Source organism: Electrophorus electricus, chromosome 10 (assembly GCF_013358815.1).
Source record: "Electrophorus electricus isolate fEleEle1 chromosome 10, fEleEle1.pri, whole genome shotgun sequence".
In the NCBI taxonomy this organism is placed as follows: domain Eukaryota; kingdom Metazoa; phylum Chordata; class Actinopteri; order Gymnotiformes; family Gymnotidae; genus Electrophorus; species Electrophorus electricus.
In genome coordinates, this window is record NC_049544.1 from 6,110,757 (window position 1) to 6,135,138 (window position 24,382).

General features: G+C 41.2%; 1 protein-coding gene across 3 annotated transcripts; it reads left to right on the top strand.

The window, feature by feature from the left end:
* The first annotated feature begins 1,210 nt into the window (after positions 1–1,210).
* Positions 1,211–24,382, top strand: ptp4a3b (protein tyrosine phosphatase 4A3b). 3 transcript variants are annotated; one of them, XM_026999985.2, is made up of 6 exons: positions 1,211–1,318; positions 17,800–18,377; positions 18,661–18,753; positions 21,801–21,931; positions 22,930–23,004; positions 23,194–24,382. In XM_026999985.2, the coding sequence occupies exons 2-6, from the start codon at positions 18,273–18,275 to the stop codon at positions 23,309–23,311; spliced, it is 522 nt and encodes a 173-aa protein (XP_026855786.1). In that variant the 5' UTR covers positions 1,211–1,318; positions 17,800–18,272; the 3' UTR covers positions 23,312–24,382. The 3 variants fall into 3 exon arrangements, with proteins under 3 accessions (XP_026855786.1, XP_026855787.1, XP_026855785.1); XM_026999986.2 differs by lacking the exon at positions 1,211–1,318 and adding an exon at positions 3,204–3,265; XM_026999984.2 differs by lacking the exon at positions 1,211–1,318 and adding an exon at positions 17,070–17,236.

Sequence of the window (24,382 nt, forward strand, 5' to 3'; positions counted from 1 at the left end):
CATTAAACAAGCATCCTCTTTTGAAGTATTCATTTGTTAAAAAGCAAAACAAAACAAAACAAAAAAACATTTGCCCAACCTACCCTTTTTGCCATTACCCCAAAAGGTGATGGGCAAAGATGCCTCGCTAAATCAATTCTCCGCCTGAATATCTTCTGCATTGCTGGTGTGTAAGGGAAGGTTCGTTTTGATCACGGAGATTCAATATAAACTTATATGCATATTAGCCTTCGCAATTCCAATTTAGAATTTTTGCGGCCTGTAATAGTAAGATTATGACATCACTAAAATTCTTACTGATTATCGTTAACCTACTACATATTATGACCTCACTAAGCTACTTTTGAGAAGTCTAATGAGAGATTCCCTAAAATCTAAATGACCATGCCACTTGTAAATGTTTGAAGTATGTGTTGGATGTTACAGCTGTGCTGACTGACCTTCTCTGTTTAAAATGCACCAAAATGATCCCGATTACTAAAATGCAAGATTAGATGGAATTGATGTTTATTGTATCTTCATTCTCTTTATCGTTATTTAACCGTGTTGTTAGAAAAATGCATTTGTTTTAAAAGCCCATTCAAGAAAAAATAATTGTAGTACATACTTGCCGATTCATGACTGGGAAACTAATAACCTTAGAAGAGCACAGTTAGTCGTTCCCCCTAGGCCCATCTGCTTTAGGACATGCATGTCTGCAGTAATGAGCATGGGTTGTCAGTCCAATCCCAGACAGAAGATTTTACATGTTAAACCTGATGGTAATAATAGGTCAGTAACCACATACAATGTAGAGGTACTTAGAAACCGAAGATACAAACACTAAAACCAATTAGATACGGTCTTTATAAAATGATATACGTTTTCGTTAACAAGCATTTTGGGTTAAAATGTCCTTAAGCGGTGTTGACTAAAAATTCTGAAACTGCATGATTCTCTTGTATTCATTGACTTATCTGAGAGTTTTACAATAACTCGTTTTATTCCCTAGATGGCGCAGTATGACCATTTTCACTTTCTTTGTCTGTTCTTTTCCCTTATCATCCCAAAATGAACGAGTAAATTTTATCGTTTAAGTACTCATAGAGCAGATGTATAGAACACAAGGAGACATCATTCTGTTGTAAAACATTAGTCTTACGCGGTTATTCTAGTCCCCCGCGGTCGCACCTGCCCCACTACAGGGTCCCACCCCACTTATGTTCAAGCTAAAGCTGATCGTAACTGTGCGTCCCTATGGATACGGTAGGAGGGAGAAAATGACATCGCTTAGCTACTAGTCCTGCCTCACATGGGCCAATTTGATCAATGCTGAGATGTGAGTATGCGTTAAAGTGTTGTAGTAACTAAGAAGGCTGTCTGTGTGTCCTTAATTATGTGAAAATGATACGGTGGCGGCTTAGTGTTGCGCTATGCTAGCTAATAGATTTACTAAGCTAGGATAGCAGTGCGAGTTTTAGTTAAGTTCACTAACAAGCTAGCTAGCTACATCAGTTAGCAGTCACTGCTAATCAGTTTAATAGAACCATAAATCAGTAAGCGAAGTTGTGTAGAGTATGTCGGCATTGTGTAATTAATTGTTAACATGTTCAACTGGACGTGTGTTGTAACTGTGGTTAACTTATACTTCTGACTTAGTGTAGTAGCTAGCTAAGCCAGCGCTAGCTAACTAGAATGCATCCAAATGTGCAGACAAAGCAGGCAGCAAGCTAACGCTATAGCTAGCGGGGAGGCAACTGGAGGGGTGTCCGCGCTGTCTAACGTGTATCTAAGCAAATAACTATAGGTTTAGCGTTAGCTAACTAGATAGCGTTAGAATATTTTAATTCTTCTGTCCGTCGATTAATTTGTGATGTTTCTACAAAACCTAGCAACTTTATTATCGGCTTAACTGTTCGTACAGCTCCTAAATAGTCCTGTCACAGTTTGCGTTGACCTTTTAAAGCAACGATATCTGAGAGACACTTTCAAGATAGTTAACCTAGCTAATTGTGGTAATCCATTGTCATAGCGGTTACTGGATACTTGTTCAGGCACTTGCCGGTGTGCTCACTTAGAACGAAAACTCGCTTTCCTCTGCTTACAGGAACTCAGGTTTACAACTTGAATTTATCGTACACAGCCGGGTGATTTCAAAAGGTTCAAAATCTCATCTAGTCGTTCTCGGATTTTTATTAATGACCCCACTGGGCTTCTGTTGCTTGTTTCTTCAGCGAAGACCCGGATTAGCCAAAACGTTTGGCACGTACGTTTTATTGTTGGATTTCCAGAGTAGCATCCTTGCTAACTGCCTGTTTTACCACAGGTTGCCCCATAATATCCCCTTATGACGCTCCTAGTTTGTATCAAATGTTGTTGGCCTGAGGTGAGAATTAAAGAAATGTTTTAAGCACTAACCTGTCTGACAAGCCTCGTACTCAAGCGGCCAAGAAATCTAGCTAGTGACCCAAGAGCGTGACGTGGATGATTTGTCAACGTGTGTGGATGCTAAATTCTCTATTCTTGGCAATTCAGAGGTGCTGTTCTGATTTTTCCGATGGCTCTTTGGCTGAATGTCCCTCTGATGTACTGCTGCAGAAAGATAATTCTTTATCCTCTAAGGACATTATGCCTTATCTACATCCACAATTGATTCACCCTTCACACCAGATTCCCCTCTTTCGAGAATCCTCATGTTTTATGATATATCTCCAAGCAATCATAAATTGCTTTGTTTGAATTGTCCTATATTATATCTTGCATTGTGACTATCTTGTTGAACACTATTAAGATGGCGTTGACTTATTTGAGGCTGGACACCCCTTCCTCCCTCATCTTGGCCCAAAATACTTTTTTTTTTAAACTGGGTGTATTGGGCGTATTGCATTCTCTTTCACACTTGTACATTGTCCCAACGTCCACGGTTCAGTCAGCTAATGTGGAGCCAACAGCTGGAGCGGTCCTTGATGCCTTGCTTAAGGCATTTGGTTGTGTTACTCAGTTTGTGGCAAGCTTTTGATTTTGTGGCTCATGGCCATCAAATTTGGTGCCATGAAATATGACCCCTCCCTGAGGGATGGAGGGCTACCCAGAGAACTCTAACTGTGGTGCCCAGACAGTTCTTTGGTGCCACATCTAAGGACACTTTGAAATGCCATATTCTTGCATCCAAGTCTCACTACCAGCACATTTTCACTCTACCTTGCATTTAGGACTTTTCTTGTCTTGGCTGCTGGTGCCTGCCATTGTTGTGACCCATAGTGGCCATAATGGCACTGCTCTGAAGGTAGGTGTACTTTCTATTTATGAATGATTTGTGACTAATGCTTCACAGAGTTGGGCTGAGGGCAGTAGTTTGGGTATGGCCTAGGATGGTAATCTTGAAGCGCATTAATCAGCTACAGTTGCACACTGTTTACTTTGCACTGCGGCACTTCTTTCCAGTATTTCAGCATCACTACCCATAATATTTGACACCACGGCTATGTTGTCCATATTAGTCACCAAGTCAGCCTGAGGGAGAGGGGCTCCCTTTGGCCTATTGTCTACTAACATAAATGCTTCCTCACTTCACCATGCTACAAGCCTTACTTGCCTGGCACAAACAAGATGATGATGACAACTCAGTAAATTTAACTCAACCTGAAAACACAGCACAGAATTTCCCAACCAGCATTTCTTATGATCATTCTGTCGTCTGCACCAGATTCTTATGCCTATATAGGCTACTCCAGGTCTAAATGTCTTTCATTAAGAAAAATTAAGTTTTCAAAAAATTCTGTCATGCCCTGTGATGATGATGATTTTATAATCCAATATGTTTTACTGTGTACGGTTTTCTCCCCAAGATCTTTAATCATTATAGTCAAAGCTAAATGTTGGCTTGCTATGGGACATTGACTAGACATCACAAGATTAGCAAACCCTCCTATTGTAGTTTCTTTCACTTTGATTCAAGTTTTTCATCAGTTAGGCTTTTCAGCCTTCAATTTGTCAAGTCACCTTCTTTTTAGCTTGCAGTCCTCAAGTTGTCAGGCTAACCTGCATTCAACCTGCACTGGTCGACATGACGAGACTAAGTGGGTTTCACCCCTTTGTAATACTCCTCCGGTCACCCTTGAAAAAGGCTGACAATCACAGTGGGATATGACTGACCACTATAGCCCATCTCAAATAACTTACTGACATCATTTTACTACACAGTAACTTAGTTTGCATGTATGTATATTTGTATTTAGACTACTTTTAATGGTATCGTAATTCAGAAGATCTAGTTACATGTGGGAGAATAAAGTAACTACATAGAGCCAGCAGTGCAATAGACTAGAGCCCCCTCAGTCTAGAACGCTGTCAGTGTAGGCTTTGGCCTATTCCAGAATTTCTGCTACCAAGTTTCTTCATGGTTGAGCAGGATGCACAGGCCGCCATTATTTCATCCCAGGCTCTGAGGTATTATGCTTGCATGACTCTTGGCATTTGTCAAAGAGACTGGATGATTTACTTACATGAGGCTCCTCTTTCAAAACAGACTTTCACACTGGGTGGTGTAAGTAATTTTTATGGACTACAACTCCGTCAGGCAGGCGGCACTGGGGTTGGTGTCTTGTCATTGCCTGAACTATATCTACCTGCTCAAATGTGTCTCACTTAAAAAGCTCTGTGCTACTTGGGCTGCACTGCCACTTGGTCGTTGCCCTGCATGTTCTCCCAGTTCTACAAGATTAACATTGCATTTCCTTACCCAGTGATCTTGGCATTGAATCCTGGGTCTGTCTCAGTTTCACTCTAGGCGAGTCCCTGTGTCTTGTGACTTTGCAGTTGTACATCATTCATTGTGCTATGCACCATTTCTCTGTCTTTTTGTTTTGTTAAAGTTAATACAAAGTAGATTGTATTAGGTTTATAAATTCTGGACAAGTAGAGTTGCTAGTCACTGCAAGTAGGTTCCTACGAAATGTCCTGTTTGGTATGGTATGAATACCCTGCTTATAATCATTGACAGAAAATCTTGACCTCTGCACAGCTACATGAAGGGCATCTATTGTTACACATCAAAATTCATAGTTAAATTTGTAACTAATGTAATACCCAATGCCTTCTTGTTGCAGTCTACCCATGCAGATATCTGCATGAGTACACTGCAACAATCTGCATGGGTAAATTGCAACAAGTTTTTTTTTTTTTTTTTCCCCCCCTTAACCCTAACCCAAGAAAGTTTTGACAGCATGCAAATTTGAAGTAGATCATACCCATTTTTCTATTTATTCAGACATGGACACAAACAGTCGGAAATAGGTGAACAAACAGTCCCACTGTATCGAAAAGCCAAACAATGTAGATGGTGCTCTGAACCATAGCATTGAACCATAACACTTTATCAACAGTGATTTAATACAGATTTAAAAATAAGTCTTACCTCTATGCACAACATAGAGCGTATCTGCCAACAACCTTTCTTGTATATTGCCCAGTTTGGCATTGCTAGCGAGAATGCCAAAGTGCCTGTACTACCAAAACAGTTAGGAGCAACACATAAACTAACGCTGCGGAATTGCAAAAACATTTATGAGCGTACTGCAGGCAGTATGGAAATGTGTACCTCCTCTTGAGGGAAGTGAAGAAAATGCCAATTACTGTTTTGATGAGTGATTGGGGCGTGGACGTTAGTTTCAGTTACATACATTCATTTACATATCATTAAAAAAAAAAAGGCACATTGGCCTAAATTTGGTCCACCCTCCCATGCGAATGGGCTCTTGTTTGCTCAGCACAGAAAGGGATGGAGAATTTTATAGGAGCAAGGTTGAAAATATATTCTGAGCACACCTGACTGGTTTATAATTATGGGTTGTTTTTCCAGTTCACATCTTCTCTGTTCATTTCTGAATAACATTTATGACACCTAACAGGTTGATTAAACTGAGCATGTTATGTGTTTTCCCCTTTTCCTATTTAATGGCCATTTGCATATTTGGTTAGGAATATTTTTAATAAACATGTCTCATTTGAAAATTGTATCATATTTTCTGTGTGTTGAAGGCAGTGTGCTGATCTATATCTTTATAGAACATTTCACATTAAGCACATTGAGCAAGTGTTCTAAATTCAAGCCTAAGATTGAGCAGAATTTTTTAATTATGATTCGCCTTTGGCTCAGCAGTGGAGTCCAAGAACAGGCTTAATCCACACCTGGAAAACTATTCTCTTAAGTTTTACTTTTGAGATGAACAGGGTGCCTGACTAATTCATCAAGTATAGAATAATTTCATTAAAATAAATCTTAAGTAAAACAAAACAAAGTTGAGAAATTCAAATTTTAAGTGCATTTTACCATTCTCCTCATTATCCACTCTTAATAGGTGACAGGAGACATTAAAATTAGATAAAATTGGCATGTATTGATCTAGCAAATATTAACTTGAATCTAGAGCTGAAACGATTCATGTTTCCAAATTTGAACCATTGAATGAAAAAAGCAAATTATTATATGTTAGATTTTTCCTGAATGCATTTGTTCATGAAGGTCCATCAAGTCTTTTTGCTATAATCTCTCTATAGTTGTATTTTTCCTATAGTCTCACTATAGTCTTCCCCTAAGAGCTGCAGGGCAAAAAATTGCAAAACTGTTCATGATGGCTGATGAGAGTTACCAAATGATAAGGTTTTCATCATGTTTGTTTGTTTGTTTGTTTGTTTGTTTGTTTGTTTGTTGCATGTTGTCCAGTTTAACTATAAGAACAGCAACTTTAAATTTTGCAGTGTACTAGTATTGATGTCATGCTGCAGTGTTTACAAAGCAGAAGGAAAAAATAACCTGCTATGCAAGTCCAGGTAATGCCATACCACAAACTCACCCTCATGCTTTGTTTAGCTCATAAATGCTCCTTCCGTGGAACATGATGTCTTTTGAGTTCTGTTCTCGGATTGTTTAAATGGCAGTGATTTAGCCCTCAGCTGTGAGCCAGGAAGGTGTGCGGTTCAGCCTAGCTCTAATGAGGCCAGTACAGGAAGGGCTCAGACAGGGACGGGCTTTCCTGCTACCTGCTGCTCACACGGTGTGCTGCTGACAGCCCTCGCCCCATGCTCCCGTTTAGCCGCCAGCGGTGCCTGAGCAGTGGAGTGTTGGCAGGGTTGCTCTTGGTCCAGAATGGTGAAGCATAACCAGTGACGTTATCTGCCACAATGGGGCTAGGGGTGGCTTCCTGTACTGTACAGCAGTAAAACTCCCCTTTTATTAGGAAAATATGAACTGTGTGGCTGGAACATTGGACATAAACAGAGGTGGAAAATGGAGGATCAAGGGGGTGGGAGATCACTGTAATGCTGGCACTAAATATTATGGATGGCCTTTTTTTTTTATTAAAGAAGATTGTTCCTGTGCTGTAGGCTATGTGGACAGAGATGAGATGGTAAACCTAATTAAAAACACTCGGAGATCAATTTGTGATGATAGGCTGAAGGAAATAGAAACTATTTGTAACTATTAAATGTTGGGAATCTTTGGTAATTCTCTTTGAAACTGACCTTTGCTCTCTGTTTTTAATTGCAGCAAACAAATCATTAGTATTATCATTAGTATTATTGTACAATGATTTAATTATTATTAATATAGCGTTAAAACGTGACTGTGATTTATGATTTATTTGGCACTAAATACTGGGCATGAACTGCTGCAGGCCCTGAATCATTCTGGAGTGTATGAACCCGTTTCTGAGTAACCTGCTACATAATGACATGCCAGAAACAGACATGTTGCTCTAAGAAAGATCTTCCTGTAATCATGCCTTTCCATGAGAGGGTCCCTCTCACAGACTCTGCCAGGAAGGTCCTGTTTATCTGCTGTGTAATAAAGAGAGCAAAAGACAAGAATAGGGATGGACAGGAGAGAACACACTGTTTAAATGTAGTACTAGCCAATTAAACTATAAACTATGATTTGCTGAGTCATGCTCCCCCGAACTGGTATTTAAAATCTGAATGAATGTAGGGCTCGCAGCTGATGGCTAAAGTTTGCATGCGAATACACAGGAAGCATGTTTGTTTTTTTTTAAAATAGGAAGTGGTTGAGGTGTGAATGGGTATTCAGACCATTTAGCCTCTTAAACTGCGCACATCTGCTGCACCGTGTGCACGGCTGGTGTGAGAGACAAATTTTCTTCAACTTGAATAAACTAGAAGAAAAGTGTCCTCAATGGGTCATCTGCAGGGTAAGGTTATAATTTGAGATTTACCACTATAATAGGACTTGGGGGGGGGGGGGGGGGGGGGGGGGGGGGGAGGGATATGTTTTATGAGGATGTGCTGAATTATTAATTGTTAAAAACAGTTTTGCCTTGCTGATAAAGGGCATAATTTTTCCTCTCTCTATTTATATATTACCTAACTTACAACTTCTCCTGTAATTATTCTGCTTAATGGAGAGTAGGTAAATCAGACGAGTAATGTGTACTAAGCCCACAGTAGAGAATGACATTCTTGTGCTACTACTCAGCGAATTAGTAGAGAATTTTTCTGTGTCCATGCTGAATAAGCTTGTAATCTCCTTAAGTATTCTGTGAATGTGCTGATGAATCGCTGCTGTACAAGTGGAGTGCATTGTGACGGCGTTTTTATATTGTAGATTGAATTGTAATCTCTAAGTCTTAACATAATAATAACAGTATCACTGAAAATAATCAGTTCCGTCTTAATCATGCAACTGTCCTGACAGTGTACAGAAAACATTTTCCAATGATGCATTTTCCAGAGATTTTAGTGGAGAGCAGATTGTTATATGATCTTTATATGATTACTTCTTTAACATCATCATATAAAGAACAAAGTCTGCTAAATGCCATAAATGTAACATAAAAACTGTAAATGTCATTTTACAAAATGGATCTGTACATTGTGTGTGTGTGTGTGTGTGTGTGTGTGTGTGTGTGTGTGTGTGTGTGTGTGTGTATATATATATATATATATATATATATATACACACAACCATATACATTGTATATTGTGTATATAAACATAATATACATATATTGTACATACATTGTTAATATATTTTTGTACATATATAGAATATATATATATTTCTCTGTGCACGCCTGTTTTTCTTTTTCCTCAGTTTGGACAGAGCAGTCTCCACCATTTCACTGCGAGTTATACTGTGTATGACTATGTATGTGACAAATAAACCAAACTTGAAAACTTAAATGTAACGCTGGGTGGGGGGAAGAGAGAGAGAGAGAGAGAGAGAGAGAGAGAGAAGCAGTGGAAGGGGACCATGGAATAGAGAGATATCAAAAGTGAGAGGAATGATGGGAAAAGAATACATATGAAAATGCAGGTTTCCTTTAATAAACTGTTTACATTTAAGTGAATCATGGATGCTGTACTGAACTAATGTTGGTTATTAAAATCAAAGTAGTCACTCTTTTTGACGTTTTAAGCTTCTCAAACTAGAAAGAGCAATAACACTACAGCTGAAAACGTTTTTCCCCAGTGCTTTGTGTAATTAATAAAGTTTAGGGTTACACAAAAATAAAAGCTCTAGAATATTTTCCTAATATCTGAATTGGTCCACCTCTATTGGGTTTGCTCTGGCTCTAGTCATCCAATACATCAAGACAGACGTGCTAACACACTGATTGCGTTAGCGTGCTATAAGGAAAGATGAGATGGGTCTGACTTGTTCAAGTGAACACTGTTTTTTGATGGAAAGCAAAATTCTATACATGGAATGGAGACGTCATGAGCTCTGTGTAGTTCCATCAAGGAATCAAAAGTTAGCAAGCGAGAGGAAAGCAGAGAGCAAGCCTGTGTCAGTGATCTCCCTTGATATCCCAGAGGCCAGCATACACAGACACAATGAAGGGAAACGCTTCCTGTGGGGATTCCACCGGACCATTCCTATTGTGGGAATCGTGTTTTCCAGGCTTCATTTGCATTCATCTTTGAGTAGAGCTCCAGGCTCTGTCTTAAAGATAAACACAGGGATGCCCAGGGGTATTGGGAAGCCCCAGCACACCAATTAGGATTGGAACTCTTGTAGCTAAAAGGGCCTTGGTCTAAGAGGGTGCAGTGTTTAGCCCTTACTATGAAGGTGGATAATCTTGGGACAAAATGTAGTTGAGCATGTGGAACCTGTGCAGGGTCATGTGTGAAGAGGTCACTGCAGTCCATTTGTTTTTGTGTTAAGGACATGATTCAAATGTCCATTTCTTTCAATGGCAGGAGTTTTGCTTTAGGGATATTAAATGATAATTTCCATATCATGCAGCTCCAGCAGTGACATGGTTACTAAGGGTAATGTATTTTACACATGTTTTGTGAAAGGGCAAATAAACTGCTTCAGCACAGGTTTGAGTGACAGAAGGCAGATGGGCCTGACACTGGACTCCTGCTATCTAGAGGAGACTGGGCTGCAGAAGTAGGACACTCTCTTAAAGGCACACTTGGCAGGTTCATTATGACCTTTCATTCCAATTAATTATTCTTGAATAGTAAAATGAGAAAAATGCATTTAGTGGTAAACTACATTTAATAGCGTGTAAAATGTCAGTTTAGTAAAGACATTGACAAATGTTGGTGTCTGGTTAAAAAAAAATAGTTTTGAGGTAGTATTTTTAATTACATTTTTATTAAATGGTCCTTTTAGAATGCATATAGAATATAACATCTTGATACAGTTGGTGTTTGATTTGAACATTTATTCATTATTATTCTATAGGATTTAAGAGGCAAATGTAAACCACATGCTGTTAAACTAGTAATAAGGTTGGGTTGCCTAGGACACACTGATTATACCATGGACCAGATCTGAGCTGTGAATCTGCACTGGGTTTTTTCTTCTCGGCTCTTCTTACGGGAAATGACCAAATAGCCCATGTTGAAGAAGAGGTTGAAATTTACTGAGAGATCACTGCTATTTCATGTAAACGTCTATCATGGATGTTGGAGAGAGTTCAGCTGGGTCTTGCCTGGCCCTGTTTGGCCTCAGGTGGACTTCCATTAAAAGAGCCAGCTTGGATCATATCGCTGGCACTTGTCATTAGGAGATTGCTCAGAACATTCACAGCAAGTCTACCTGTTTTCATTTGTCCTTTGTTGTATGCAAATCAGGTACACCTCTCTAACATCCTCCAATTGGATTCAAGTACAGCGACCGACATTTTTGACTGCGAACTAGGTCACCATGCCTCTTTAGGCAAAAGTGGTAAAGGATATTTCCAGGGTGACACCAGACCATGGGCTTTGGCTAGCTCATCAAATTCTGACTTCCGTGTTGAAGCAGTGCTTCCTCAATGGGTCAAATTGAGGCATGTGCATTGGCCTTCCTCCTTGTCTGTCTGTCTCAAATGGCTTTAAAAAAACACAATTAGCAGGACTTGTGGCTTTCCCTCTGCCCAGCCCAGTTATCCCAGCCCTTGTCTGACACTAACCTTTAGGCTCAGCTGAAAAAACACATTTCAAGTGGTCCTATTTTTGGAAACATGTATTTCCTCAAAGGGGCTCCCCACTCTTGAAGTAAACTGCATTAGGTTAAGGAGGAAATCCGCATCAGCTGAAGTTACTCTGTGGGAAAACAAGTAATGTGTTTGTTTTTTACACTGGTATACACACTATATACCCAATCATGTCAGTCTCTGTGGCAGTGCAGTTAAAATTGATCTCCAACCCCAGTCACTTCATGCAAGCCACAAATATACTAATATGACTGAAGGTATTGTTTAGGAGATGGTTCAGATTTGGGCTTGTATGCATGTTATGCACTCAAAAAGGTCGCTGTGTTCTAGAAATTTCTCAGTATGACCTGATTGGTGCTTAGCTTTGTCGTGTGGTTGAAGGGACAGGGTGACCTCACTGTTTTCAAATGGATTACATTCGTCATCCTTTCATTCTGCTTTGAGGGCCATCAGGTACAGCAGGTCAAAAGGGATAAAGATATAGCTGTCATGTGTTTATAGTATCCCTCAGGCAGCTGCTTTGAAGCAAGGACAGAATAGGAAATATTTTTATTTGGTTGTTGGCATTAGACATGTTCTGGCCGACACCCCACAAAGAAGCACAAGGGTGATGTTTTGCAATGGCCATCATCGTTGGTGTTGATGTCAGGCTTATTCAACTCTATGAACTCACTAAATAAAGCCTTCATTACATGTCATTGAGCATTAAGTTGTCTTCAAGGCATCTGTTCCCCTGGGTTTCCATGTGTTACGTGTGTCAGTGACGGCAGTGTCTGCTCAGGCCCATTTCTGTCTCTCAGGCTAAGTGTTTGTTTGCATTACTCCTGACTTGTAAAAACTAGGCTCGTTGGATGACTGTCATTAGCATGATCTCCTTTCACTATGTTTACTTGAACAAACTGTGCCATCATGTCAAAGGCTGCAATGTATGAATGTGCCTTTTTGGGGTCCAAGGATGGAATTTCCAGTAAGATATTGATAATATCCTGAAAAATCTTCAAGGCCACAATCTAACCTCACTGAATGCGCCCTATATCTGGATGGAATCCTGGATTTATTTTGTGACTGTGTTCTAGTGCAGTATGCTCCATGCATATTTTTACTTTTAAAGGTGATCACTGTCACTTATTTTTACTACCATGTTTTGAAATAAACTTTGCACACCTGGCACCTGAAACAGAGAAATAGTCAATCCATCACTGGGCAAATTTAAATCAGAAACTATGTCTTCGACTCTGCTTTCAGAGCTGGTAATATGTATATCAATGCTGACAGGTGGTTTTGGCTGGACATCATCAGACTAGAATAGGTACATCAGGCATTTACATGGGGAAATGAATTCATTCTCTTCTCACACCTCCGGCGATTTTCCTCTGCCTGAGTTTGGTTTATTTGTGGCATGATTGATCATAATAGCCATGAAAAGCCGTTTTACTGGGCTAGCCAATTTGTTAAAAGTCACACTTTCTGTTGTTGGAGCATAAGTGATAAGTTATTGTTTATGTAGTCTTTGGTATGTTTTCTGTGACTGACAATAGCCAGGACTTGGGGGCCTGTTTTTTGATGTAAGTGGAAATACTAAGCTTTGTCTGTTGATGTCAGCTGTATGGCTTTGACTGCATGCACTTTTCATTTTGAAAACAGTATGTAGCTCACACTGTAGTTGTCTTTGTTGAAGTAAAGTGTGTGTGTGAGTGTGTGTGTGTGTGTGTGTGTGTGTGTGTGTGTGTGTGTGTGTGTGTGTGTGTGTGTGTGAGAGTGATGGAATCTGTGCTCTTATAAGTTCTTTTGGAATGCCTCCAAACATGAAATAGTCTTTCAGACCCAGGGACATCATTGACTTGCACGTCTGTAGCTACATGGCTGTAAATTGCATCTACTTATTTTTCACATGGGTAATTCATTCAGTTGTATCATGAATGTGATGCTTGTCCGGAGCACCCAGCGTGTCAGGGGATACTCATATTTCAAAACAATCCCATAGGGCTCGCCACATTTTTGGCTTATCTAAAATGCAGAGGCCCTCTTCATTTGAGCTCCGCCTAAATTTATTAGATGGCAGCTGCTAGAGGGTTAAATTTAGAACACAGATGGCAGTGAGAGGCACAGTGTCCTGCAGCTCAAATCCTCGGTCAAGTGCCCTGTAGAATGGCCCAAGGGCCATCTTCATCCCCGTCAGGGCTAGGTTCGGCTCTGGCATGCAGGAGGGGCACCTGTGGGCCTTTGGTGCGCTTCAGCACCACCCCCCTCTCCTCGAGTAGCTGTCAGAGCGTGCGGTGCAGTTGTTTGCATTGCTAAAACGTCATTGGGAGAAGGTGGAGAAAGCATGCCTTTGTGTTGACATCAGTATGCCGTTGGAAGGTGTGCCACGTTCCCGTGCCGCGTGGAATGAGGCGTGCATATTTTTTTTGGTTTGTTTGTTTGTTTGTTTGTTTTTTGTTTGTTTGTTTGTTTAGGGTTATTTATGTTTTGTTTTTGTAAATGCTGGTATTGCTTTGGATTCCATGCAGGTACTGTTTACCAAGTGCAATTTGCTGGTATTTGCTGGCCATGATGTTGGGCGAGCAGAAGGGAACGCTTCCACAAGGGTCATGTGAAGTGATATGTGAACAGGGTAACTCCTCTGTTGGTCCTCCCAAGTTAAATAAATGCTGATTACAGTGGCCATGCTAATGTCAGACCTGTATTTCAAACACAGTATGCACCAGTAACCTCTGCAATAAGTCCAGAACTCTGCCTAACAGGAAGGCAACAGCTTGACTCTTTAGTGGGTGATCTAGCTATTTGTAATATTTTCTGAATCAAAGTTTTAACTGATTATCATTTTTATTACTTTCTCAACATTTATTTGACCAATGTTGGGCTAATCAAACTAATACTGTCTGGTGTTAATGGCAGACATTAATGGAAACTTTATTATTTAATATGGGTATAAGAACATCCACCTGACTCTGGGAGTCCTTGATGTGAATTCTAGAGTTCATGTTTGTATTCATTTTAACAATGATGTAACATTACACAAGTTAGTCACATCCTAAGTTGCTCTACAAATGACATCCCAGACCCTCTGGGTTTCTAAGCATAGAAAGAAAGCCTGTTGAATTCAGCTGTATTCAAAACTGATCTGATTCTTGAGAATGGGCTTTAGATTTTTCTAGACTGTGCACAATCGGCTGTGCCTTCTGCATGTGTTGTGCAGAGTGTAGATACTTGTGTCTGGCTGGGGAAGCTTGAGCCTCTTATGTCACGTCCCTGATTAAGACCATGTCTGCACTTCTCATAAGGCTTACTTCTTAAGGTAAGCATACTTGTTTGTTTGTATTCTTTGTTTACCTATTTGGTGTTTATTTTGGCCTTACACATTGTGATTTTAATTCAGTTTTAGATACGTTTTCGGATTTGCATGTGCGTGTGTACATGTGTTTTGTTTGTGTCACCTACAGTTGTGTTTATCACATTCTTAAATGCAAGGTTTGGTTTGGTGCCCTGCAGGAGAAGCCAAACACTAAACACGGGTGGCACAGCCAAGTGTCTGCTCATTTACAGCAGCTTCATGCGCGAGTCATGCGTGATTGTGTTGTCCTCGTTTTAAATTATTACGCCCATTGTCCTTTAGATAATGGGTGTGTTTGATACTCTGCCAGGACTTCTGATCTAAAAAAAAATATTCAGGAAGCCTTTTGTGTAAGCCTGTTTACAAACAACCTAGACTTATCAGCTAGCCCAGTTTAATTCTGAAGCAGTTTGTATACAAGTTCCTTGTGACCCACAGGTGTGGCAGTGAGCATGCTGCACCTACTGCATCTTCTGTGCCACCTGTCTCCTTTTTCTCTCGTGTGAGTTTTCCTGGTTCATGAGGTGGATAGCCACAGCTGAGCTGCATCTATATGCTTGACCTCAGCATTGCGTAAAGGGATTACTCCCGAGTAGCATTCCGCTCTCACTTAGGAGAGCAATAGAAGGCTAGCTTGAAGGTGAGTTTAGCATTGACTTTCGGCCAACGATGTGGTGGATGTGTTGACCACGCCTGGACTGGAATCGGGCTGCATGTTTTGGGGAATCAGCACGTGTACACGTGACTGAAATTAGCATTGATCTGTGATGAGGAAGGCTGGAGTTAGCATCATCAGTAAGACTTTTTTTTCTAGTGTTCACAGTGACCATCCTCAGTCCGTCTCCTCACGGTTGGCGTGAGTTGACCACACTTGGACATCCTTGTGAAACTCAAGACAGCTGGATTCGAGACCCAGGCTAAGGTTACATAAGCTTGTTTCGATTTTGGTGGGAGTGTTAAAACTAAGATGCCACCGTTGTACAGAGGTGGTTTCCCCGTCTCTGTTTTTTAAGGGATTTGAAATATTCATTATGCTGGTTTGCCTAAGGTTCTTCATTAGGTGTTCTGGAAGCACAGAAAATGGGCCTGGGCTAGGCTTTGCTGCAGTTATGTAAAAGTCACTGTACTCAACCTGGCAGTCTTTTTTTATTTGGTTACGTTCTATGCCAAACATGAAATAATCGTTTGAGCTACACACATTTTTACAGACAAATTTAGAATATTTTTGGTATACAACATTGTGTATATATATATATTTGAGAATTAAATCAGTATGGTCAAACTGGATACATTAGTTGCTATTACACTCACTGTAGTATCTTTTATAAAGACATTTATTTTGAACTGCAGAGCTATTGGTTAAACATCTTGAGCATGGCTGTTTTAGAAATTGGCGAAGTAGCTGAAGTAAGTCGATGTTTGTGAGGCAAAGTTGAACCTTTGCCTCTGGAACTTTGTCACAGAAATTTCAGTCTTTTAGACTTGGTTAAACAAAAAGCAGTCAAATAAAGAAAATGCTTCAAAAAGCGATCGCTGTGGTTTAAATATTTCTCACGCCACTGTAAATTGCCACTTGGTTCAGTATATGCCTTGTTTTAGTAAACATGCTACCGAACGTTTATTCAAAATTGGTAACAGATGTTACTCTAAAGTGTACATCTATTAGGCCCAAGTCATTTTAGAGTAACATGTTTCAGTCATTTTGTGCATTCGTTTAGGAAAAGCGTACGGTGCCAATTCCCAAGCCCTGTCAGTTTACTTTTTTTGAGGAGTGTGGCAAACATCTGTGGAGAACGTCACTTTTATCAGTACGTCTTCCGCCCGTTTCCTCTCAAGTTCTTTAACCCAGACTGCTGATCTGACACACGACACGGCTTTAGCGTCTTGGAGAGAACTTTGCGTTATGTCTTCTCCTTTTCTCATCATCTACTCACCTAAATCTAGAAGGTACATCTAACACATGGGTATTGTAAGAGTGTCAGCACAGGACACACGATCGTGTTCGTTTGCCTCTTTTGTTTTTGAAGCACCGCTTTAAAAACAAAAAAAAAGAAAAGAAAAAGGAGTTAAAACATGTAAGGGGTTTGGAATGATGTGCTTGCGATGCGAACAAGAGAGAGCATGTGAGATTACGCGTGTCAGTTCGTTAGCAGGTGCATTTAGCAAAGCCCCCTGACACGGTCAGTGTCTAAGACCGGAGTGCTACCTTGGTGTGATTGGTCGTGCTATTTTTATGGCCGGAGAGAGAGTGAGAGGGAGGGGTCGGGTTTTCACCCCGCCTAAGAGCATTAAGAGTGCATTTGTTTGTGACATTAGCGGTGTGTGCTGTCAGTGTCATATGGCAAGCCCGGGCAGCTTTAACTGGTTCAGAGCAGAGACGTTTCTTATTGTCGACGAGCGCGGTCATTTACGCTGGGCTCTCGGGACCGGAGACGCGAGCTCAACCCCGCACGGAACGCAGACGTACGTCAAGGTAAGCGCGCAGCGAGCTTGGCTCTACCGCTGTGCTGGCACTTCGGTTTTTTCTCTTTCTCTTCGTTTGGCGTTGTAAGATGAAAGTTTATTTTAAAGGCTTTTTTTTCTTGCCATGTCATTTTAGTTGTTCCTTGTTAGATTTTAAAACGTTAGTACCGCTTTCGTTTCGAGGAGTGCCGTGTTTGAGAACCTGTCAAGTCAGCGGTGGCTACTTTTTTCGTCCCCCTTGGCTCTTAAAAGCCTTTCCGTCTTTTGACAGCGCCTTTTCGAACCTGTTGGCTATGTGTCGAGTACCTGTTTTTGGCCGTTGTATTGTTGGAGGATTTAGGGTTGTACGTAAAATGGTACAATTTATAGCATAATTTTTACTCTGTGGTTTGCTCCTAATTTAAAAATGATCGACGTATGATAAAGCTCTGAGTATCGCAGTGGTTGGACCTGGACCTCACCCTGTCTGTGAATGTCTTTTGTCATGTTTGTGTCTTTGTCGAGTGTAATTTCAGTGTTCCATGGTGGGGCTTTGTTGGTGTCAATAACTTTCTCTTTCTTGCTCTCTCTCAGCTCTGCTCTTCATCCTCTCCCTTGTTGATGGAGTTCTTGCAGAACAGCGGTGACTACTGCCACGCCCAACATCTCCACGCCTGAGCCTCAGTGGCCCCAAGACCTGAATGCCCAGAGGAAGGCTCTCCCTGCTTCCCTTGCTCTGGCCCTGCTGACTGACCACCCCACCACCACCACACCAGATGGGTTAACTGGCCGTTGTGGCCCAGGGCTCCACCCGCCAGTAGCCCCATTCAAACCAGATGCGCCCAGCTTCCAGAAGCCCCCGCGAACCAGGCCCCCATTTTTATTTATTCTGAAAGATAGAAGGAGACACGGCAGTTCGCCAAGGCCTTCCACTGAGAGTACAGTCATTGTAGCCCTGTGAGTCAGGGGGTTACTGTAGTAAAGTCAGTGGGTGTGTTTAGAGGTCTGTTTACCCAGAGGACACTGGCCTGGCCTATAGCACGCTACCTATACGTTGGCTATTAGGCATGGTCAGGATGAACCGTCCAGCCCCTGTAGAGGTTTGCTACAAAAACATGCGCTTCCTGATCACGCACAACCCAACCAACGCCACTCTGAGCACATTCATTGAGGTGAGGACTGAGTACAGTCAGCATGATCCACTAGCAGGTTCATACACCAGTATAGCAACAATACTGAGTGCAGATAATGCCTCCATCCCTTTTCACAAATATTTTAGCATTGTCATGTCACCTTCCAATAGAAAAGTCCGTAATCTTTTTCTTCCAATATGTCACATTCTTCTAGCACAGTTGTGCAGTGCTGATCCTGTAGTTAAATTACAGCGTGTTAAGAGCAAGGTTTAATTGGGAGACTGTGTTGACATGGTGTTGCATAATCACTTTGCACTTGTAGGATTTGAAGAAGTATGGTGTAACTACAGTGGTGCGAGTCTGTGAAGTAACCTATGATAAGACACCACTGGAGAAGGACGGAATCACAGTTATGGTGAGTGGCATGCTGTGCTGTCACATGCTTTAAAGAGCTGCCAGTTTTACCGAAACCCCCCACATCGTGTCTCTTCTGTTCCATTGCACATATTCCCTCCATGTAGGAGGATGATGAATTCTGCATGCGTTTTCTGTTTGAATAGATAAGTGGAAACTCATTTTCTCTTCTGTTTGATTCCATTATAGACATGAGCTCTCATATTTTTCCTGAAATTATAAACATTATTATCCACATGCATTTATACATGCATGTATAACCCTATGCAGCTAAAGGAGTTCCTTTGTCATGTGGCATTTGTGCTTAACTCTATGGGCTCCAGGAGCATGCATGGCTTTAAGAGAATATGGGGTATATGGTCTAGGCAGAAGTTAAAGCATTACTCTGTTAAAAGACCATCACAGAGTAAGTGCTCATCTAAGGGCTATCTTATCTTGGCATATCTTGGTAACCTGGATCACACTTACAAGCAAAATTCTTCTAAGTACAGTCTCACTGAACAAAGATGTTTTGTGAAACTTGGAGTAAAAAGATGTCTGCAAATCTCTGCAGCTCTTGAAAGGGGTCTCACTTTATGCCTACCCCACCTCCCAACATCAAGGGCTTTTCTTCCACACCCTTTTTTTCTTCTTGGTTTCTTTCTTTCCTCTCTTTCTTCCCTTCCCCCATTCCTAGCTTAGTTACTTGATTTTGGATGGACTCTCCCTGTTTGGCTGTATCCCAGGATTTACTGTAACCCTTAAAAAAAGGGTGGAGGGTGAGGGGGAATAACCCAATGCATGTGAGACATGCAACACAGCAGACAGAGTTATGTAACATAGCCTCTGCCTCAGTGCCATTAAGAGGAGACTAAATCTAGAGAGAGCTCTTTTTAAAAGAATTTTTTTTTTTTTTTAGAGAGACCTTAAAATGCACTTTAATGCTCTTCCTATTAAGAACTATTTGTGTTTCTAGAAAAGCAGAGGCAAATATGTCAGGAGCTTCAGTAATCCGCCCACTCCATAGTTATCTTGTTGCTAAATGACCTGTACTAGTTTTTAGGCAAAAATGGCAACTACATAAGCTTGGCTATGTGGTCTAGTTCACCACCCATCCCAGCCTTTTTTGTTCTACCTATAGGATGCCACCTTTTCTCTATCAATTTTATTTCCACCTATAGCTTCTAGAGCTTGCGTTACTCAGGCTAAGTACGCTGTATTCTAATTCATTACTGTGAAGAATGTTCTGCAGAAAGTGGCATGCAAGGGTTATTATCCAGGTTAAGACCAGGTGTTCCTTTCAGTCATTACTGTGGAACACTGGAGGTTTTCTCATCTCTCCCATGGCTCCAGTGATTTTTCCCCTCTATTCTGCAGGACTTTAGTTGAATTGCAAGCGTTTGATGTACACCACCAAATCAGAGCAGTGCTTCAGTGTGTATGAGAACTGAGGTTATCTGGAGCTGGGGGTGTCGGCATACTGACTGGGTTGGTTGAACAGGAGGCATAGAATTCTCAGAATAGCTCTAATTTTGTCTGGGTTTGTGGTTGATCATCTGTCAGTTACTACTTGCACACATACAGGTACTCAAGTCTGGGAAACATTACAGCAAGCTTTACAAACATGGTTGCCAGTAAAACATGCACTGGAGTTTATCGCTCTGTGTGTGCAAATAAAAATAGTACTAGACCATTGGTGATAAAGGGTAAGGGTGCTATGGATGTGAAAAACCATCAGGGTTCTTCAGCTCTCCCACTGATAATAGCTTATCGTTGTAACTCTGTCCATGACAGGAACCTGGAGTTAACATCTTACTATCTGCTCACATCCTGAAGTCACAGTGTTGCAGTCAGTTCAAGCTGTGGAAAAAAACAAAACGAAACAAAACAAGAAGAATAATCCTGTTGAAAAGAGGCGTGACCATGTGTCTCGGAGTGTTTGAAAATGGAAGTGTTTGTTGATGGGAAACAGGTGCTAAAGGCTTCTCCCTCTCCTCTAACAGGAGGGTCAAGTTTCTGGAGAAATAGCAGGTGTGCAATTCAAGGAAAATGCTGAGGCCTTTGCTACAATTAGCTTGCAGGGCTGGGACAGGAGACAGAGCTGCTTTCCTGCAGCTCACAGAACTCATGGCTTGAGGTCTTGGAATTAATTCTTACTATGGACAAACCCACCGGGGGCTGGGGGCTATTAACGTCTTTACTGGATTTAACTGGTATTTTTTTAACCGATGTTAAATCAAAGCCACAGGTTATGACCTGTTTACAAGTATGCCCTTACAGATATGAAAGTAACATCAAGAGAAGTCTGTATTTCTCTGAGTATTTTCACCCAAAAATCTAAGGTTATATCAAATATAAAAGTACATTGCTGGATGAAATCAATTGTCCATGTTAAGTAAAGAATGTACGAAACCTTTAGATACCTTGGCATAAAAGAAGTGCAAAATTTAAATGCAATTATATCCTGTTGTACTTTTTCTATTCGGATAACAACCCAGTGAAATCTTTCAGTGAGACTGCAATGCAGTTACTTTAAAAATGCATTTGTAATGTATCTAGAGCTACTACTGCGTCTGCCTTCAATATCAGGTTATGTCTTATGAATCACTTTAGGAAACGTTTCGTTTCGCCTGTTTGTGAGGCATTACCCTGACATATCTGATTCGGGTCTTGCATTTGGAGCTGCATGCTGTGCTGTGGTGTTCCTGATGGTGCTGGTTAAAATGGGAGAGAACATGTGGTCATGAGTACTACAGTACATGCTGTGTTTGCCACGACCGAGCTTGTGCGAACCACACTGGAGACATCAGAGACTTCACTGAGGGTGCGATTGAGCTACAGAAGAGAGTGTTGAGTCAGAGGTGCAGGGTGGCACCTCTTTCTGTAGGCAGCATGTTTCAACAGCACAGGCTGTGGTGATGAGGACACACACACACAGACATCTCCATATTCAGATAATACTGATGGCAGAACTTGCTAGGCCTATGTTATCAAAAACACTTTTTAACAGTGACACTGAAGCTTGCTCTCACTCACTCGCACTCTCCATCTCTCTCACTCTCACTTCAGGACTGGCCTTTTGATGATGGAGCCCCTCCTCCCACGAAGATCGTGGATGACTGGCTTACACTCTTGAAGAATAAGTTTGGCGAGGATCCAGGCAGCTGTGTGGCAGTGCACTGTGTTGCCGGACTGGGCCGGTGAGTGGAACCGGTTGGCAAAATCAACTGTTTGCCTGGGGTTGATTTTCTGATATTAGCCCCAGTTTCTTATTGAAGACATCTGTTGACTAAGCAGGAAGTGGCCAATGAGCTGCTTTTTCAATTGCATCCTCTAAACACACCTCCCCTGAATCCCTCCATAGATGCAAACTGCTGTAGGTCATTACATTCTTGTTAGTAACATGCTTGTGAAAATGCATCCGGATGGTAACTAAGCGACAATGCATAAATGGTTAGAGCAGGAGGCTACGCAGTCCCAGCTGAATATTGGCAGGGCTGGAAAGTTAATGGCAATACTGCGCTCTCTCTCTCTCTCTACACCTCTCACCCTTTCTCCCTCCCTCCTCTCGCTCTTTGGCTGGTGATGCACCAGCCTTGTTGACGTAGTTTGCTGGTCCTGTGGGAGCCCTCTGAACATCTTGTCAGGGAGCCAATGTTTGTTTTAGTCAGGCAAGTTTGTTTTGCTATCGATGTTTATGAGGCCTTCAGGGTATTGGTTGGTATTCTCTGGATACTTCAAAGTAGTCAGGGGTTAGGGCCAAATGGTAAAAGTAGATTTCTCTAAGACAATTGGAACTGTAGTTCCTAGAACAGGAAAATAAACATACAAAAAACACTGATCCCTATAAATGTTTACCAAAAAAAAGGCAGATGTTTTTCTTCTCGTCATTACATGTAGCAGGTTTTGGGGACTTAAACAATGCCATCACTTGTCTTTAGAAGCATATTTGAGTTATCTCTTTGTAAGTGGACGTAATGTAGCATGCCAACATCATTGCTGGCAGCTCTGCACAACTCAAACTACCTTTCACATGCACTAGGTGGTAGCCTTGCTCTAAAAGGGCAAGCAAACGAGGAGAAACCCTCTCCCTGGAACTGTTTTGTGCCTGTTTGGCAGGACACACAGGTTTGTTTGTGCTGCTCTATTTCCCCTGAATTTGACTCAGTTTGTCTCCTTGAATTCAATTATGTTGCAGCGCTCCTGTGCTGGTGGCGCTAGCACTGATAGAAAGTGGAATGAAGTATGAAGATGCCATCCAGTTCATAAGACAGTGAGTGTGAACATAAACATGGTGTGACCATCAAAAACATTTTTTTCTATATCTACCATTCTAAAGAACAGTAGAGTGGAATCAGATTTAATATCGGCTCTTCCTGGCACCTTCTGTTACAATTCAACAGGGAGAAGCTGGAATAGTGTTTCATGTTGTGGCTGATTTGGCTGTTCTTTTGTTTAATAGGAAACGCCGGGGTGCCATCAACAGCAAGCAGCTGACCTACCTGGAGAAGTACAGGCCTAAACAGAGACTGCGCTTTAAAAGCCCACATAACCACAAGAACAAGTGCTGCCTCATGTGAACCTGTCTTAGCCAGTCTGCCCTTGAAGGAATGAATAAATGGTTGTGGATTCAATTAGACTAATGCCACAAACCCAGTTCACTTGGACTTTATACCCTTTACTGTTTGTGAGACCCCTTACTGGAGGGGCATTGTAAGCTCAGGGTTGTGAAAGACGAGCCTCTCAAATTTTGTCTTCACACATCTATCGCAAGTGTTTTCCCAGATGACATTGCAAAAACACACCACACACACAAATACTCATAACCAGCAATGCCAGCAGCACACACTCCAAAGATGATCATGCCATCACACTGTTTACCATAGCTAGCCACCAACTTGATCTCACTTTGGTAGAGCTAACATGAGTGAGATTATGGAAAATTACTATTTGTCCATGTTTGTATTTTCTTAATAATCATGTAAAGTGTAACTACAGCACACCCTAAAGCACTGTCTCTCTGTAACTGTGGTTCACAAGGCACGTCTATCTGGCTCTTCTTTAACCCAGAGAAATGAGGATTGACAGAAAATGACTTCATTGTGAGGGCTAGTGCGTGATTTTTACTAGAGCTATATTTTTTTTACATTGTGGTCTAAACTACTCTGGGATTAGAGTACTGCACCACTAGTTTGGCCAGTTGATCTGTATGGCAGTGAGGTGGATGGCTAGTAGGAAGTGCCCCACACTTCTGCTAAATTGAGATGATGAAGGTTATCAATAAGCCAGTTAGAAATCATGTCAGAACTCCTCCTCTGACCTGCTTCTGGCTTTATTCACTTCACTTAGTGATTACATGAATACTGTGTACTTCTAGTGTCTCCTCACCTGATTTCTCCACGGGTTGTGCTGTCATGGAAATGGGAAGGAATTGTGGAATTCAAATATGTTGTAAGATGGTAGAAGCCCCTGATTCATTGGGATGAACGATCACCAAACTGTGATCCAGGTACTAACATGTGGCTCAAGTCCTGGAGCTTTGTCATAAAATAAATGAATCAATACATTGTCACATTTTTCTGCCTTATAAATTAAAATCAGATCTGATATTTCACAGTCAATAAAGCTAATAAAGTAATTTTTAAAACGTG

Excerpts from the sequence above, each read along its gene's own strand:
- ptp4a3b (XM_026999985.2), top strand. The coding sequence starts at position 18,273 with ATGGTCAGGATGAACCGTCCAGCCCCTGTAGAGGTTTGCTACAAAAAC. Across the intron at positions 18,378-18,660 it reads CTCTGAGCACATTCATTGAG|GATTTGAAGAAGTATGGTGT; the intron begins GTGAGGACTGAG and ends TTGCACTTGTAG. Across the intron at positions 21,932-22,929 it reads TGTGTTGCCGGACTGGGCCG|CGCTCCTGTGCTGGTGGCGC; the intron begins GTGAGTGGAACC and ends ATTATGTTGCAG.